Here is an 18,705-nt window from a genome sequence, read left to right on the forward strand (position 1 = left end):
CCCCGACTTTGCAAGTCAGTGTGACTCCGGATTTCGGCTCATTTGTTTATTTTAATTGAGCACAGCTTTATTTTGAGTTTTCCATAACAATTTGCTCCTAGGATAGCTCGGCGTAAACTAAAATGGGCGCCATAAACTCTACTCTCTCATCATTGTTTCCTTTCATGATTTTTCATATGCGTATAAACTAATCAATGAACTAATCGCTTTAAATATTTTCATTGGCATTTCAGAACTCCTTCTCATAACTGTCGTTACTTTTCAGGTTGAAGCATCCAAACATCGTCCAGCTGCTCGAGACATTCGAGGACAAGCATAAGGTTTACCTCATTATGGAACTGTGAGTATAGATGTGGTGGCAAGCATGCACGTCCACACACGCACATGCTCCACTCTTCTCAATTCTCCTCTCGTCTATCACCTCAGTAGAACCCCCACGCTCAAGGAGGTTTGTTGTGACAACGAAATATACGAGGAAAATTGGAGTGCCCATGTTTCCTGTTCTGTAACCTAAAGTCAACTACAGGGTCCATGCAATAAGTATCGGGACTGGTTCCAAAAATCAAAATGTATTGCAGTTATCATTACAATTACTTAATATTCTACAAAATACATTCCTCCTGCATCGATACACTTAGTTCGGCGCGTCTGCCACTCGTCAAAAGCCCGCTGGAAGTCGGTTTCCGGAATACTGATGAGAGCCTTTGTCGTCGCCGCTTGAACCGCCTCGATGGATTCGAACCGATATCATTTGAGCTCCTTTTGAGCTATCCTTTGAGGTAATAACGTTGTCGAGAAAATCATCGTCTTCCTGGGCGCAGTCCAAAATTTCTTGCGAAATTTCCACCCGCGACAGTTTTCGTTCCTCGCTCAAGACTTTCGGCACCAGCTTCGCGCACACTTTCCTCATCGCAAGATCCTCTGTGACAATGGTGTGGACGGTCCCGACTGAAAGGCCGGTCTCCTCACTGATAAGGGTGATGGTTAAACGGCTGTCAGAGTCCAAAACGTTTTTCATTTTGGCCACCTGAGCATCGGTTCGAGCGGTTGTCGGGCGTCCGACGCGGTGATCGTCTTCGACGAGCTCCCGGCCTTCCTTAAACATGTTGTGCCACTCAAAAACTCTCTCTTGTGCGGCTTAAGGCATCATCCCCATAAGCTTGTTTAATGAGTTCAAGGGCCTCCGACGCGGATTTCCCGACTTTGACGCAAAACTTCACAGCGTAGCGTTGCTAGACGGTGCGCTCCATGCTTGCGCGACGACACCACAAACAATCACACGTCACAATAACCCACCTTTCTCAACGCATGCCCGGAGGCGACTGAGCTACAGTGCGCCTGAGTGGTGAGGGACCCCTCTACTGAGCCGCCTGACGGACCCAAATCCACCGCTCCGTTGAGGCTACAGCGAATCAGTCACGATACTTATTGTACGGACCCTGTATTATTATGTAATTTTATTAATTTATGTGAACATTTTTTCAGGTTGCTTGTCGCAGCATCTCTCAGAATTCCCGAGTTCAATTCTGTCTCATATTCCAGTGCTTTACGTCGCCACCTCCTGTGTTAATCCAATCCCTCCTTTCCCTACTCTTCCACTCTTTCTCATCTTCATACCGCCTCTTCTACCATCTCTTCCAAAGTCACCGACATCGATTCAGCGTCCATCTGGTTTCGTTGTGTTGGGAAATACTTGGACAATCTACCCCAGTACACCTGTCTCACTGAATTTTCTTACGCCTTGCTTAGCATTGTTAGCCCCTCACGGTTTAAATTTCTCATCCGGGAAACTCTCTCTTGATCCTATCCTCTTCGCACTTGCACGGTAATGGTCTATGGCACTCTGGGCACCTGCAGCTCCACCCAAGCTATGTGATTTTTCGGGTACCAGAACTTCCTGGGAAACCATAACCAGCACATGGAAAGGAACTGGCCTCCCTACCCTTATGTGTCAATTTCACACGCCGTCGGGCTTAGTACTGGGTTAACTCTACCATCACCTACCAAACCGACCTTTGGGTTGATTACTGTGTTTATGGTTTTTTTTATGGTCTATGTCATTCCGTCAGAATCAACGCATTCAACTAAATTAATTCATATCAAGCATTGATAGACTGCCCTCGTCGTCGCCCCTGCACCTCCTGCTTAACTCCCATCACATTCCCAAGATTAGCTCTTCGATTCTTTAAACTTCGTCGCATGGAATATGAAAAAACTGCCCTCCCAATTTGTGAAATCTTCATCATTTGCATATTTCTCTTCCTCTACAGTTTCCGTGCCACGATTCCCGACCTCCGTCTTCATGCTTATCCAGGCCTGACTTGGCTTCCCTTTTAAACTTCACCCACCCCTTAATCAGTCCATCGGTTTTTTTCGAAACAAGTGCTCGAAAATAAATGAGTTTTACCCGTTCCTTCCAGCTGCAAGGCAATTCGAGAGACCCAACCGACAATGTGGGTTCCTTTCTCTCGCACCCTTGAGCCCTCATCAAATTTCTCTCCTTAGCAAAAGATGCTCATTCTCTCTTACCCCAAGAGTTAACTTAAAGGGTTGAACACAAATACTAACCACCGCTCTATTTCGACACCTCAACTAACACGACACCGCATGACACCCTGCGCACTGTACCCTTCTTCAATTCCGCTTACTTTCGACTTCCCCTCAATTGGTCCAGCATGCCCATTCTTTTCCTTTCCCTACCTAGCTCGCCGAACGTTTTCCCATGCGTCCCAATCTTTAACGTCCCATTGCCAATCAAAACGCTCTGCATCGATCTTTCGTGCATCCTTTAGATATCTCCCAACAAACCTCTCCCCTCCCCCGCCATGCCCAGTACTTCCTTGTTTGTTTTCCTTTCCTTACAGGTTATTATTTTCGTCACCACACTCCGAGAGCCTCCAATCTGTTCTTGTTCTGGCTCAAGCAACCAAGTTTTCTCGCCGTACAAAACTACGTTCCACGTCAAAGTTCTCACTAGTCCTTTCTATGAATCATTGATTTTGGCAATTATCATCAACTCCCTCCTTTTTTATTAACTTCTTAACCTAATTATAGCCAATTACTCTTTTTATGTCCCTGCTATTTTTTGTATTTTCGTCTAAACTACTTCCTAGACACTTGAACTGTTTACCTGCTCTATTTTCTGCCATCCAAATTTATTTTTTAACTACTCCTCCTTATTTCCAAGAAGGTCATTACCTTTTTTTAGTAATCTTTATCCGGCTGAATAACTAGGTCTTGGACACATCTGATCTTTTTTCATTCCTAGCGTACTCTCGTTCCGACATCCAGATCTCATCATGGCCGTGATTCCATAATTTTGAACAGCATCCCCTGCGTATGCGTTAAACAGCACGTGTGAAAGTGGAAATCCTTGACGCCCACAACCCATCACCGCCTGCTCCTACCCACCATCCGCCATCCGCGAACCTCTGAGGTCTGAGGCATGTGCGTTAGTTGCCTTTCTCCAAGTCCACTCCTATCTCCTGCCATATATTGGTTAATCATACCAATGTATCCTCGCCCAATATCCTTAATATAAAGCTATTCTATGTATTATTTGCATCTCCGGAATCTTTTATGCACTGATAAATAATTTTACTTTAATATCTTTGATAGTACACACGGTTTTTCTACTGATTACTTTCTCTCAGTGCTTTCAATTCCCTTTACAGCGCACTCATCTCTTTTTGTATTGGCTCTCTTCATCGCACTTTCCTCTCCCTTTTCCTGTTTAATCTTCTAATCGCGTGTCTTGTGCGGATGTCAATGTCCCGATGTCGATACGTTTGACATGCTTATATCTTTCTTCTACCGTACACTTTTCCTAAATCTGAAAATTATTTTACTTCCTTCTGCTACTCATTCCCAGTCATCCTTGTGAAACCTTCTATTCTTGAGTTTCTTGTCCTCATTCGTTGTTTATCCTCTTGAATTTGGCGTTGCATTTCACGAGCGCAAGAGCATGATGTGGCATGGGGGGCCCTACCAGAAGCAGTCACCATCGCTATCGCCCGCACAGCCTTAGGCACAACGGCCAGAACACGTCAACTCTTCGTCATCGCGTCAAGGTTGTAGGCCCCGGCAAGTGTGCTCTGAAATGTGCATTATTAATCACTGGTCATTTTCAAAGACGTGGAAATCATGGAAAGGACTAATATCAGGTTTCCTGCGCGTTATCTCTCCTTCTGAAGCCAGTTCATCCAATTATTACGAGTATGTGGAGGAATGCCCTGGGCGATACCTGATAATGATTGGCGTGGCAATCGAAACGCGTGACATGGAATAAAACACGGTGGAATATTACAAACTCCCAGCAGTTACACTCATAAGTTGCTTCATTAAGCCTTTCCTCAGAATTTGGGAATGTAGTTCATCCCAAATTCTGAGGAAAGGCATAATGAAGCAACTTATGAGTGTAACTGCTGGGAGTTTGTAATATTCCACCGTGTTTTATTCCATGTCACGCGTTTCGATTGCCACGCCAATCATTATCAGGTATCGCGTATCATTTTTCACGTAAATTCAAGGATCGTCTGATCTCTTGACTCATCGGGAATAAAGCAAATGATATTTCCAGTCGTCATTTTTCCACTCGCGTGGTCATTCACGGATTCATATCCGTGTCATTTCCAGTCTGTGTGAAATCGTTGCGTGTCTCTTCTCGGTGCGGAACAATGATGGATGGTGATTCTGCAGATTTGGGGATCGCTTTTAGCTAGAGCAGCAGTAATAGTCGGAAGCGGAATGTATCATTGTTAATAGTTTAAAAAATTATAAAATATTTTTAACTAGCGTTGCCAGACACATACGCGTAAAGTATTACCATCAGAAAGGATTGAGTCCTGTAAACGTTACGATTCCTAAAAATAATCGTGTCAGATGACAATTTTAAAATTATCATTTGAGCTAATTACTACGTCGCTATCCCTGCGCTCGTAGTTCGTGAAAATTGACAGCGCGATACGGGCTTTACGAGGCGTTGTTCTGTGCCTCACGATCAGGTGTGTTCACATCGAATTGCGCTGTGGGGAAAAATCAGTATCAATACAAACTCATTCTACAATTTCGAAACATCATGCCTGTGCCAATTTTCCTTGTCCGCGATGATAGTTCTGGTATGAAGAGTGGCCTGCAAACGGCAGTATGCTACCTGAACGCAACAATTGTGTGAAAATGGCTTCTCCACTTTCAACATGCACCATAGAGAAACAACAGCGATCTCTCGTTCGTTTATTCAGTAGAAATGGGACGTGAAACATTTATATTCATCGCCGAATGAAAGTTCAGAATGGTGATCCATCTATTTCACTTAAGCAATGAAGTCTGGACTACAAGTTCTTAAACAGTGTTATTTTCGTATCAAGCTCCCCTAGACCAGATTAGGCACACACCGTGTTGTGACGGCTGAGGCTTCAAGATCAGTTAAAGCTATGGTTTTTCTAGAAGTATCCGTGAAGTTTCGAAGCGCTGTAATACTTATATTGTGCGCCAAGAGAACTACAGATGAAAATTGTATCATTAAGAAAGTTAAGCATTCAATAAATTCGCTAGACAAAAAATATTAAATTGTTATGGTTTTCATTTGACTGAATCTCGTATCAACACGCATCACAAATATAAAGACTGCTACTGGTACAGGGTAGGTGATTAAGTATACTTATATATTACGGAATAGTCATACTTTTTTCGGAATACTGAAAAATATAATTGAATGCTCTCTATTCCATGGGATCTTAAATTTGTGAATGATCTACTTTGCCAGGTTTTTTGCCTTTTCATATCTCAGGCATAGTCGAATAGAAGTAAGAGTCCCTTGTCTTTAATTGCCACATTTTGTACTCCACCTCGCTGACCTCTCATTGTTGCCATGTGTCATCCATGCAATGTGTCAGGAGGAATTCCTCCATCGAAGGACGTCTCAAATATGTTGTGGATTCCATTGGGCATGGCTGTAAAGCTCTCTTTACCAGAATTTCTAATGCAGTCACTGCCCACATGCTCCTAATAATACCTATGCCATGGATTTAATATATTCCATTGTTCCATAGTATTGATACTTTTAATTTCCTTTAAAATTATTAAAAGTGAATGGCAAAATTATGTTATTTATTTTTTCTCTGTTAAAATAAAAAAAATGCAATAATATCATCTCGTTTTCTGGGGATTTGATTCCTTGTAGGTGACAAATTTCCTTCTGTTAACTATTCCACAAATTTAAAGTGAGAAACATCTACAAATCAAACTGGAATCCATTATTGTTTATTTAATGATGATAGATTACCTCATACATTTCTCAAAGCCATGGTATAATACATAGAGAAAATACAAAAATACAGCTTCACCTTTCAGACTCATACGCTGGGGATGGTGAGGAGAGTGTGAATGTGCTTGTAGATAGTCCCAGAATGCTAAAGTCACAAGGCATATTCCATGTCATGTTTTAATGGTGGTTGTTCAATTAATCTAAGATGTCTAAATAATAGTCTGAAATTATTAATGCATTCTTATAGCCCAGGAAATTAAAATGCCATGCTAAAAGCTTGGTCTGAAATAATATTTTTTTGAAGAAGTCGTGAATGCTGAGTGTATAATCATCGCTCCCTGACGTCACACCTCTGTCGGTCATTGCCCAAGGGACCTGTTAGTGGGTGAAGTGCTAGGTTTCTGGTTGGTGGGCCTGGGCTCAATTCCAGGCAATTGCTTTGAACACCCTCTGACTCAACCAAGCTCAAGTGTAATATATTTCAATTCTTATTTAAAGCCATCAAAATTGTATATTTAAACAGAGACACTAAAAGAATTAGTGATTCTGACAAAGGGCCTGCATCCTGATTCCGAAACGTTCACTGCCCGCGAGTTTCACATTATTATTTCTAATTCTTTCAGTGTCTCTGATTAAATAACTGTGTATGTATATATATGACTAATGTTTAACATTAGTCTTTTTTATGCATTTGTGTTGTCACTGCATAGTGTTACTTCTTCTGCTGCAGAGCAGTTGGGCTAGAAACGAAGGAAATGGGGTAGGGGCTAGGGGAAGAATGAAGACTGGCTGCCAACTGTCGGAACTAATTTGGTCAAAACCAGAGTTGGAAATTTGAGAGGGGAGGTCAGATTCCAGTCAACTCTGACCTCAACAAAATTATGAAAGAATGGATTTCAGAGGAACCTCACTTAAGATATTTTCATTGAAGTTTTGATGTCAAGGAGCAGTATAATCATCAGATCATTGAGCAAAATAAAAGGAATATTGACTCCTTGAGGATACTTTTTGAAGGCAATAATTACTGACATTAAGGGTATGTAGCTGCAAGGGAATCTATTCAGGATTCTGACCTAGAATCCAACTGACATGCTATGGAAGAAACGTGACTTGGTTGGATGACCAAGAAATTATGGCCGGCAATTTATTTATTGTCCGTTGCCACATCACTGACAAATTCTCCTACCAGTGCTTGATTGCCAGGTACCACGGGAGATTAATAAAATGCAAAGCAAAGTGACTGCAGAAACCAATAGATTGTCTATGGAGGAAAAACTATGTATTATATTATCATGCATCTGGAAATCAATTTTGGCAATGAAGAAATGACTCAAGTTTTTCGCATTTAAATGAGAAACCAAGTAGAGCAGTGAACAAAATGCTGTAGGAACACCTCGCAGATGTTGAAGGCCTTGCTCAGCTTTCCTACCCAGGTGCCCTCCCAGAATTCCTCAAAGAGGTCATTGTGAAGAGCTGTATGAATGTTTATATGGGCTCAGATGCCTAGCAGGCAATGCAAATAAGTGGAAATAAAACAGAAAGAAGTAGTGGATTTGCGTTTACTGTAGAAGAGGCCAAATGGTCCACTCAAGTATTTTCTAGGGTGTTGCAAGCTGCAGTTTTGAGGATTTTTCCGGGATGACAGACTACAAGCAAACATCTAGAAAATAGACAGGTAGGTCATAAAGAGTGAAAGAGAGGGTGAGGAACGGTGTGATATCTCTACAACAGGGAAGGGAATCTCCATAGGCAGTGCAGACAAGAACCATGGAATTGCAGAAGTGGACCTTTCTGAAGCCATCCATGAAAAACGGAGAGGTACGAGTGATATACGATGAGAGGGGTGACTTCTGAGCCCACATCTGAGACCAGATGCCTTTGAGGCAGTAGTGTAGGTTTCCAAGTGCAATGGCAACAGTCTCAGCTAGAGGAGTTGCTGGAAATCTAGAATTTCACTCAGCAAAATTTACAGGATACATTTCCCCAATTTATGGCAAGAGTAATGGTGTTGGTACAAATAAGAGGGCACTAGTGTAACCTCTTAACTTTCTTGTAGCAAGCTTCATTGATGACTGTGTTGTGGGCCTGGATTTAATGAAATCCAAGTGAGTAGAAAGGGAGCAGAAATGTGATTAGATATGGGAATGTTTGATTATTTTTTTCCTTTGGGGAAATTATGATAGTGATAGTATTCTAACTGCTCGTGATATCCAGGTGACAGTGAATGCCAAAAATATAGTACACATGAGATTAGGAAGAGGTTACAACAATTGCGGCAATTAACCCAGGTGCAACAAACACATAATCCTGGTGATATCATGGTTTTCAGGACTCTTATTAAACATTTACTGGGTGAACTTGTCACAGTATAGTGGCCAACCTTATCACAGTAAATACCCAACTGAAAAGTGGCATGGTCATTTGGTCTGTCAGTCCCCTTGGTTTGCTATTAATTTTGCAATAAAATAAGAGAGCAGGGTCAGAGATTTTACTGGAGTAGATGTCACCACAATTGCGGAGATGGTTAACAGAACGGTACAGTAATTGGCGAGGCTCGAGAGAGAAATATTGGCAGACTACCTCAGGACTTCATAAGATGTGTTTGTCGCCAAGGGGAGTTTGGGAAGTCAGGAGCAATCAAGAACCATATTAACACCAGAGACGTGAGATCAACTCAATAACCCCCTAAGCATGTGCCGATAAGTAAGCAAGAAAGAGAAGGGAAATATACAGATAGATTCTATGCACAGAATTGAGTAATAGAATCCTCTGTTAGCCCATTGGTTTCCCTGCCTGTGTTGGTTAGAAAAAAGGATGGAATCACATGTTTTTGCATGGACCATTGGAAATTTAATGAGGTGACAGAGAAAGATTGTATCCACTTCTGCGCATCAATGATACTCTGAAAACCTTTTTTGGAGAAGCCTGATTCTTTATCCTATACTTGAAAAGTGGTTAATGGTAGGTGGAAGTCAAACCGAAAGATTGTGACAGCCTTTTCTGCTGGAAGCAAACTTTGGTTTTTTAAGGTAATAACTTTCTATCTGTGTAGTCCATTGGCAAAATTTAAGCAGTTAATGAATCATGTAATTAGGAGCTTGACATGGAAGACATATTTGGTTTACCTGGGCAACTTAATTGTAATTGATAAGAAATTTATCCTGGAATGACTAAAGGAGGTATTTGAATGTCTTTCGGAGGCAAACCTCAAGCAGAGTTTGGGAAAGTTCTGATTGCTCTGGAACTAAGTTAATTTTTTGAGCATGTGATGTTGACCCTATAAATAAAAATAAATCAACCCAATGGAGTATGAAAATCTGAAAACGGTAAATATTTGTCTAATTCCTTCAGATAAGGATTAAGTAGGATCTTTTCTAGCATTACGCACATACTGCTGCTTCATAAGAATTGTTTCCCAACATTAACAATTATTAAGACCAATGTATGGAAAAAGGGAGATCTTTTATGTTGACCGCGTTGTCCAATTGATTTTGACAATTTGTAATGCCAGCATTCAGGGTCTGTATTCTCTTATCTCAGTGTAGAAACTATTCATTGTTGACACAGAAGCAAGAGGAGTACACATTTGGGGATTTTTGTGGCCATTATCCTACCAAATCAATGGAGATGAGAAAGTTATTATCCTACCGAATCAATGGAGATGAGAAAGTTATCCATATTGTAGCATAATGTTATCAAAACCAGAAAGGAATCATAGCACCTCCCAGAAAGAGCTCTTAGCTGTATGAAACAATTGTTTCCATGAGTATTTATATGGGTTGGAGTTACTCCTGAGAGCTGAATATACAGTAATAAGATAGCTGCTACAATATAAGAGTTTCATAAGGATATGTTGACAGATCAATTGAATGCCTAAAAATGTGTATATTTATAATGCAGCACCATAGGGGCTCAATAAAAAACAATGCTGATGGGTTGTCTAGAAGATCTTTTGGAGGAAAAGGAGGGGTGGAAAGAACAATTCATGTGAGCATAGTGACTTGATGAATGCTGTTCCAATTTCAAATTGATGGAAGTAGGTAGACCTCAGGGTGAGATTTTGGACACAATTAGAGTACCTAAGGATTATTGTGTTTATTTGGAATTTATTATTGGAGGGGGAAATGTTGACAAGGTGGCTGAATGTAGGTTATCTCTTTGCCAGGAAGCTATTACAGTGGTGGAGACCTTGGTGATATGAACTGGATAAGTTGATATGGAGTATCTTTAAAAATACTACTGGGGCAAGGGAGAAACTTCAAGGTGGCGGTTTTTCAGGGCGTTAGTCATGCTCTTGAAATGAGGAAGACATGCAGTTTTTGCATTATTAAGTAATCCTTCTATTTCCTACCATCTTCCTTAATAACTAACATTTTACAGAATGTTCTTATCTTGCAATTTCTTTCACCTTTTTTTAAATGTATGCTCTTTGATATTACTTTATTTCTGAGACTTAAAATATCTCTCACCTGTTGACTCTCCTGCTAAATTCATTCATGACACTCTTAGTCTATCCCTTCCTCCCTCTCTCTCTCGGAATCACTCCCAAACAGTTCACCCATCTCCCATCCATTTGTTTGGTAATTCAACTCTCATTCATTCTTACCACATCTAACTCATATAGTGCATTTCTTTCTCATTTGCCTGTTGTTGTCATTGTTTGCTAAACAGTCATCACAAATGGTGCAAAGAGAAATACAAAGTCTGTCATTCACTTGATGGCGATATCATCATTGATTCCCCTACCCCCATTCTGCAACCAGTAGCAACCCACCCATAGCAAGGGTGGCCAGTAGCACACATTGGAAACTTTGTATTTGAAGAGGCTTCTCATCAGCATCTCATGTACAGGCTTGAGTACAATGCCTAGAGAGAGCTGTGTACAGGGTGGTGAAATCTCCCTAGGCCTTCCAGACTTAGGCTCTAGCAGAGTATTATTCATAGAAGATTTTAAATATCTGGGTCATCACAATGTTCCAGATGACTCAGTAAGACATTGCATCACCTATGCCAGTAACAAGGAGGGAAGGAAGTTTATATGATGCCCACATTCCCTCTTGCACTTATGTTTTGTCTCCTGCATGGCACTTGGAATTGGAGGCAGGGAGCACTGTAAATCAGTCAAGCAATGAGGCAGAAGTAATGAGGGGCAAAGTTGGTGCTGCCAAAGTGCCTCTTTAGGAGGCAGGAGCAGCTTGCAATTTTTGTGGCAGTTCTCCATGATGGGAAGGAGTCTTTTGCCAAAAAATGAGTAACCCTGCCAGTTGATCTTATCAGCAAGAAAGGTTCCCTAGAGGGAAAGAACCAAGGAAATGGTTACTGAGTCCTGAGTCTTTGCACAATCACTTTCCTGAGGCAGGTTGAATTTAGTGTTGCAGGATTGACTGGCAGTGCGCTTTGAACTGCACCGAAGTCTGAGAGGCACCCATCTCCTTCAACCCTGGCATCTCGCCAGTCAATATACTGATCATTCACATCACATGCATTTCTCATGCAGTTCTCTTTTCTTAAGTTCACACATTGATAACATGTGCAATTTATCTTAATTGTATGCACAACCATTCATGGACTGTGCATCATGAAAATAGCTAGACTGGGCTAAAACAAATGGCGAGTTTGATCGGGCTGCCATACTCCACTTGTAAGGAGGGAGTTCCTTGACTTCCTTTAGGTGTGCCTCTTGTGTTAGATGGGTGCACCTATGAGTTCTCCACTCTAATATTCCATTATCAACATTTTTGTGAAATACTTGGAAGAGCAAGCACCATTCACCTTCAGCTCTGCAGTGGAGACTGCAATGCATGGATGGCACCTTTTTCATCTGGCCCGCTGAGAAATAAAAACTGGAAGGAACTCATCAAGGGTTGATCAATGTCAAAATGGTGGTAAAATTTACCAGCGAAGTTGAGAAAAGGAAATGCCGATAATGTCTTGATGTTCTCTGTGAAGAGAAGACAATATGGAGCATTAAGCTGCGAACCCTCACTCACTGGCAGATACTATACATGGCATCACATCATTAACCACAGCAAAAATAATCAATTAAATGTCCCAACTTATGAGTGAATGGTTGGCTTACACAGTTGCTTACAGCAGAGAAGATGCATTAAGGTCACTGGGAAATAATGCCTGCCATGATGCTTTCATCTGGAGAGTCATGAGAGACCTGTATCCATCACTTCACCTAACTTTACAGCCTTTAAGACATACATTTAAAAACCAAAGATGTGTTAGGCAGATATTCTAAAATTGAAAAGTGGAGATTATATCTGTTTTATAGACTCCTGTCAATTTTTGGTGATTGAAAACCCTGCTGATGAGTGAAGTATGTTTTTCTCATAATACTCTGTTTTATGTGTATGAGCTAATAAGCATTTTATAACTTAGCATTCCATTCAAGTACATCTCTTGCTCTTTTGATGGTTTTTACGGTTTTGAGAAATGTTTGAAGGATGATGTGTTTTTCTGTTTACAAGAGTGCATTGGAGGCCCAATTCGAACTCCAACAAGTTCTAAGAATATTTGTAAATTTATTTTTCAATTTTTAGACCATGGTCTGAACATTTAAAAAAATCTCAAAACTAAGTTGTGTTTAAATACAATAAGTTAGTCCTGGAAGAAGTTATTCCTGCTTCCCTACCAGTGTGTGTATATGTCTGTGTAAACTCACCCCAGCACCACAAATTTCTATCATCCAAAATACCATTGTGAATCTGCCTATGGTTTTGGTATCTGATGAGTGAGTTAAATTGTCTTACACACTCTAATTGGTTGTGCTCTTCAAAGTGTTGTACCCAAATTTGTGGAGGAGGTGAGTATCTGTTGAAATAGGATCTATAGTACCCATTTTCTTGACTGAAACCATTTCTTACCTCAGATGCATAAAGCCATCAAAAGAATAATGAAGTTCAAATGAATTCAATTCTGTTAATTCTAATGATCCATACTTTTTCACAAAAATCTTAAGCCATTCCATCATTTAATGAATTTTGATGTCCATTATTTTTGTTTTGTTAGCACTCATAGCTAAGGGTATGTGCTCATGTTTTTTTGTCTTTTAAAAATGGACTTTGTGATTATTATTTCATCTTCTATATTGGCTATTATGTAAAAGGTATTTTATAATAATAATGCTCCTAATTGTATACCTCTGTTTCACTTGTAACATGAAATTTAAACTATTTTAATATTTTACAAACTCCAAAAAATTTGGACTCGTGTAATATAATGTCTAATGTCAGCTTTGGTTTGCATCCACAGAGTTACTGGTGGGGAGCTGTTTGACCGCATTGTTGAAAAAGGTTCTTACACGGAAAAGGATGCATCAGACCTCATCCGCCAAGTTTTGGAGGCTGTTGACTACATGCATGAGCAGGGCGTTGTGCATCGTGATCTAAAAGTAATTCTTGAGTTGATAAGCAAGTGATTATTTAATCATTAATAATTTTTTTCCTCCCATGAGCTTTAATTATTTGCTAAATTATGTTACATTCAGTTTTTGCTCACAGAGCAGCATAAAGAGAAAAACATATCACTCAGCTTCATCAGAAAGCTTCATTGTTCAATCGTATGATGAAATAAAATGCAGAAGTCTTTGACCAAGTATCACTTGTTTTTATGATCGAAATAAAACAAGCATAAACGAGGTTTACCTTTCAAACTTTTTATTTACTTAAAGTTGCACCAAGTTGGTCAATTGCCTTGCAGTGTATATCATGCCTTCATATTTGTAATTGTTTTCTAATTAATTATTCTTGGTTATGCAACAATATGGGTGTAATATTTATATTGTTTTGCTTCTATCTAATATTTTGCTGAGGAAGAGTTTTTGTAAATTAACTATCTCCCTACCAATGTTAATATTTTTTTAAATCCAGTATCCATAGGAGCCTTTCGAGATATTTAATATAATATCAATTAAACAAGTTATCAATCATTAGGTGTCCCACATTTGAGGAGAAATTTGTTTCGTTACCAAAGAAAAGAAATTTATTTAAAAATTGGTTTACTTTTCAGCCTGAAAATCTTTTATACTATAGTCCAGATGAAGATAGTAAAATTATGATAAGTGATTTTGGACTGTCCAAAATGGAAGATTCAGGAGTAATGGCCACTGCTTGTGGAACACCTGGATATGTTGGTGAGTGCTCATTGTAAACTTCCAGATGTAATATAAACTTCCTTTAGACTGAAATTTACGTTTATATGAAGGAGAAGTGGAGCATTATGCTGCTGAATGATCAAATGGTATATATGAGGCAGTTTAAGTTCATTCAACACATCTAAGATGAGTGCTTGGTCGGCTAATTTTGAAGTGAATCTTTGTCATAAGATTTTATTTTATCTTTTTGACTTGGACCATTATTATTATACATATATTAGGCATTTGGAATAAAAATAACCCTCCCTTATTAATCAAGTAGTTCAAAGGCTGGGTTAATAAGTAAGTGAAGAGCTCACCCCGTGCTAAACCCTCTGGCATATGGCATTTCACATTCAATTGGGTAAGGAAAGTTTCTTTTCCTTGATGCTTTCCAAATATACATTAGTTTTCCGATCTCCAAATTTCCGACACAATCTCCAAAAAAATCCCACCTTAGCTTGGTGTGTCATCTCTTTGTCAGCCCTAGAAGACCCTTCGGTTCGTAGCGGAAAACAATCCATTAGCCTCTCAGATATCCTGTGTTTTGTTTTTCAAGAACATAATTTTATAATATTTCACCATGCGCAAGAAAAGAAAATATGCCCACTGTTCTCACTAAGCCTGTAAAAGGACTTGTCAGGTGGTGCCATGGTACTTATTACATTATGTGCTCATTCATTTGAGAGAAATCTATTTGCATGTACCACAATGTCAAAATTTGTTTCAAATGTTTCAATGTCAAATTGATCCATGGTTTAGGTATATAACAAAGTAATATGATTTTCCCTTAAAAATTTACCTAAAATAATGTAATGCAGGGTATTTTTATCTTTCATCAGATAACAAACTTTCAACCATGACAAAACATAAAATTTTTCTTTATAAATATTGGTAATTAATCCTTCACATAATAAATTAGCATGTAATAGACTTAAAGTTTTATATATTATTGCAATATGTGAAATAAATTTCAATTTCTCATCAGTTTTCAGACCTAATTATGTATGTTGGGAAACTTTTTTAAGAGTTAATTTCAATAATGCATTGATTTTCGTAAGCTTTCAAGGGAATGAAATTTTATTGGTAAATTTTTCCACGAGTGACGTTAAGATGTCATATGCATTATTGTAGTTCTAGTTTAATTTATTATGAATATGTTATCATGAGTCTATGCCATTATTGATTTAGAATCCTTTTGCATTCTTTCATTGACAGCTATAAATCAGTTTATGATGTAATCAATACAGTTTCACCAGAATATAAAATGATTCTACTTGCTTTCATCGCGCAGAACCCACCATTTACTTGCACATTAAACAGAATTAGTTCCAATAAGGAATCTTGTAGCTCACCAATCATTAATTTAGATGATTCACTATTTTATTAACCAATGATGGGTTGTTTGATTTATTTGGTTGTTGATTCCATCAGTCGTTGACACCAAATCAAGATCAAAATATAAAGCATTGGTTTCAGAACTACTATTTAGCATACTATGTTACCTTGTTTCCACAACCTAAAATTTAGCATAAGATCATAATATCCACTGCAGAGTGATAAAGATGGCAATAATCATTATTAGGTCAAAGTGTTGTACAGTTTTGCCCTTATTACAAACCATAGGTTCAATCAACTTGGTTTTAGAATATTCAGATTCCCCAAAAAAACCTTATCTTGAAAAACTACGTACTAATTTGGTATCAACAAAGGTAGCTTATGGGAAATGATTCAGGAAATTCAACTTTACATAAATAGCTTAGTTTACCAATCATTTTAGACAAAGATTCATACTAACATTTCTATATGCATAACGATAAAAATATCTGAAAACAACTAGTTCATAATTTGGAATAGGATAAGGTGGCTGATGGGAAACAAGGTGCAAAAGGCAGTCACACTATCATAGTTTTGTGCGCCACGTGACATAGAGGTGTATATGACTATAATGCATACTATAGTGTGCATGTAAGTAATGTGGTATCAAAGTAGACCTAAAATAGCTTGAAATTTTCAGTGGGAGCTCAGCGACTTTCTTTCAAAATTTAAAGTAGGAATGAAGAGGGGGGGTGTAGGACAAGAGTGGAGGGCAAGCGTTGTGATAGGAGGGAAAGGAAAGTAGGTAGGGGCCAGGGGGGAATGAATGTTGGGAGAGGAAGGCAGTTGAGGGAATTGGTCATGGGTGGGGATGTGGTGAGGGAGGGAATATTTTGATGTTATATTTTTAATCCCAAGTAAAAACATGCTTGTGGTAGTCAAATACGTGCTTCTTCAAATGTTGTTAGTTGAAGTGGAATGGCAATGATGTGGAGAGGTGACAGGGTGGAAATAAAATAGCAGTTATTAAAAGTTAACATTGTGAAGGGCAGCATGTTAGGAACCAGGAGAGAGGGAATGCAGGAGGCTCTCTGGCTATTGATGATGAGCATATTCAGAAGAGTGGTGTGATGATCAATATGAAAGGTATGGCAGAGTTTGCATTTAGGGATTAATATACTACATTACTAAAGGTGCAGGATGTGGCTGGATTGGATTCTAGAAAATTAAGTGTTCGTTTTGGGGTGTGGTGCGATTGTTCCAAATGGGACTGGTTTTGCATATTGGAAGATTACTAGTGGGATCTTGGAGTTAGTGGAACTTGTCTGAGGAATCTTGTGGCGATATTATGAGTGTTACCAAAGTTTGCATGATGCCTGAAAGTAAATAAAGGACATTTGGGGAGTAGGTTAGCCATTGCCATTTTTGGCTATGATGAGGACAATTCTTGAGGACAAATTTTGGCTATGATGAACACAATCTTTGAGAACACCCTCACCTTCCTTTGAAAGAAAGACTCATCAGAAGGATCATCTATCATGAATTTCTCTCTCTACTTCACCCTTGTGGACCACAATTGTACATTCTCCCCAAAACACAGAGAACTGCAATAATCCTAGTCTCTCCTACCCTTAGGGGATATTTACCTTGAACCCTTTGTCCATTCCCTACTTTTCTTTGTTAAAGGCCTTTTTTTCTTTGCCAACTTACTTTTGTATCTGTCTCCCTAAAGATTCCAATATCATAATGGTCACAAGTGATTCAACATCACTTTGCATATCCATCTCTCATACTTATTCCCCTTCTCTCTCCGAGCAGTTCCTTAGGAAGTGCCACTGGATGTCCCTAATATTGACTTGCTTTTTAATCTCACTAATTTAATATTTGCCCAAAACTCCAATGGTAGTCACTACTTCCAGCTCGAAGGTTTTGCCGTGGAAAGCAGAGCCAGATGTTCCTTTGCCCCATCCTCCGAGAAGTAAATAGTCATAATAATGAGAAACACCTTAAATGGCTTGGGTATTTTGGTGACAATTTCCTCCACTGAAAAAATGATACCAACCCCCTCTAATAATTTATTTCCTTCCTAAATGCCACCTCTTTTGTCTTGTTCATTTCCACTGTATGCTTCGTAAATCACATACCTAGGTTTCAGTATCACCCTATCTGATGGCAAAATCAATATTTTTGCCCATGTGAACCCTATTAACTCAGAAAAATACTTAGTTTTCAACAGATGCTGCTCTTTATATTCTAAATATTCCTTCCCATCCTCCCCTATCCATCTTAGGTCATTGCTTTTGTAACAACCCTGATGCTCTCAAAACTTTTCTTTCCCATCTGCATATCTCTCTCCTCTTCCATGATTACCCAGAATCCCTTCAAAACAAAATTAATTCTGTAAACACTCCTATATAACCAATCCTCTCAACAGCCGCCGAAGGAATCCTAATGTGCATACCACTCACTTTCATGATTTTCAATCCCACGAAGCTGTTTGCAAAGATCGTTTTCCTCTCCTAGCCAATGATAAAACCACCACAACCTTCTCCCCAAATGTGAACCCTCCCTCCTCAATTAAGCCCCCTTCCCAAGATTTCATTGAATTTGTGTATTTGCATTCTTGTGGTGTATCATTTTAATGGAGTTGAATGATTTGGAAATATTTCTTGTCTTTAGTTATAGAATTTATGGTAAAACTGTCACCTATACAACATCTTGCGAACATCAATCCATCTGCTGAAATACCAAAGGTATTATTTAGTGACATGGTAAAGCACAAAATCTTACCAACCCTACAGCATAATGCTTTACTGTCAAGGTGGGATATTGTCCAAAATTAACTACACTTTTCTTTCTTCCTCTGGAATTCCCAGAACATCAATGTGGTTTTTCAGAACTTAGGGAATGAAATGATTATGGAACCAGTCCATTGTGATAACTCCAGTTTAAAGGATTCTCTGAAGGCATGCACCAGCCAAAT

The 18,705-nt window shown here is 39.1% G+C and overlaps 1 protein-coding gene across 4 annotated transcripts in view; it reads left to right on the forward strand.

Moving 5' to 3' along the window:
• The window catches only part of CaMKI (Calcium/calmodulin-dependent protein kinase I), a 212,586-nt gene that overhangs the window by 152,977 nt on the left and 40,904 nt on the right, over positions 1–18,705 (forward strand). For all 4 annotated transcript variants that reach the window (XM_071584000.1, XM_071584001.1, XM_071584002.1 and 1 more), the window contains 3 exons: positions 266–340; positions 13,526–13,664; positions 14,282–14,405. In XM_071584000.1, coding sequence (XP_071440101.1) covers positions 266–340; positions 13,526–13,664; positions 14,282–14,405 — 338 coding nt within the window. The remainder of the gene's footprint in view (positions 1–265; positions 341–13,525; positions 13,665–14,281; positions 14,406–18,705) is intronic.

The sequence above is a fragment of the Hetaerina americana genome, unplaced genomic scaffold (genome assembly GCF_022747635.1).
Source record: "Hetaerina americana unplaced genomic scaffold, ioHetAmer1.1.p SCAF_16, whole genome shotgun sequence".
NCBI classification, from domain to species: Eukaryota; Metazoa; Arthropoda; class Insecta; order Odonata; family Calopterygidae; genus Hetaerina; species Hetaerina americana.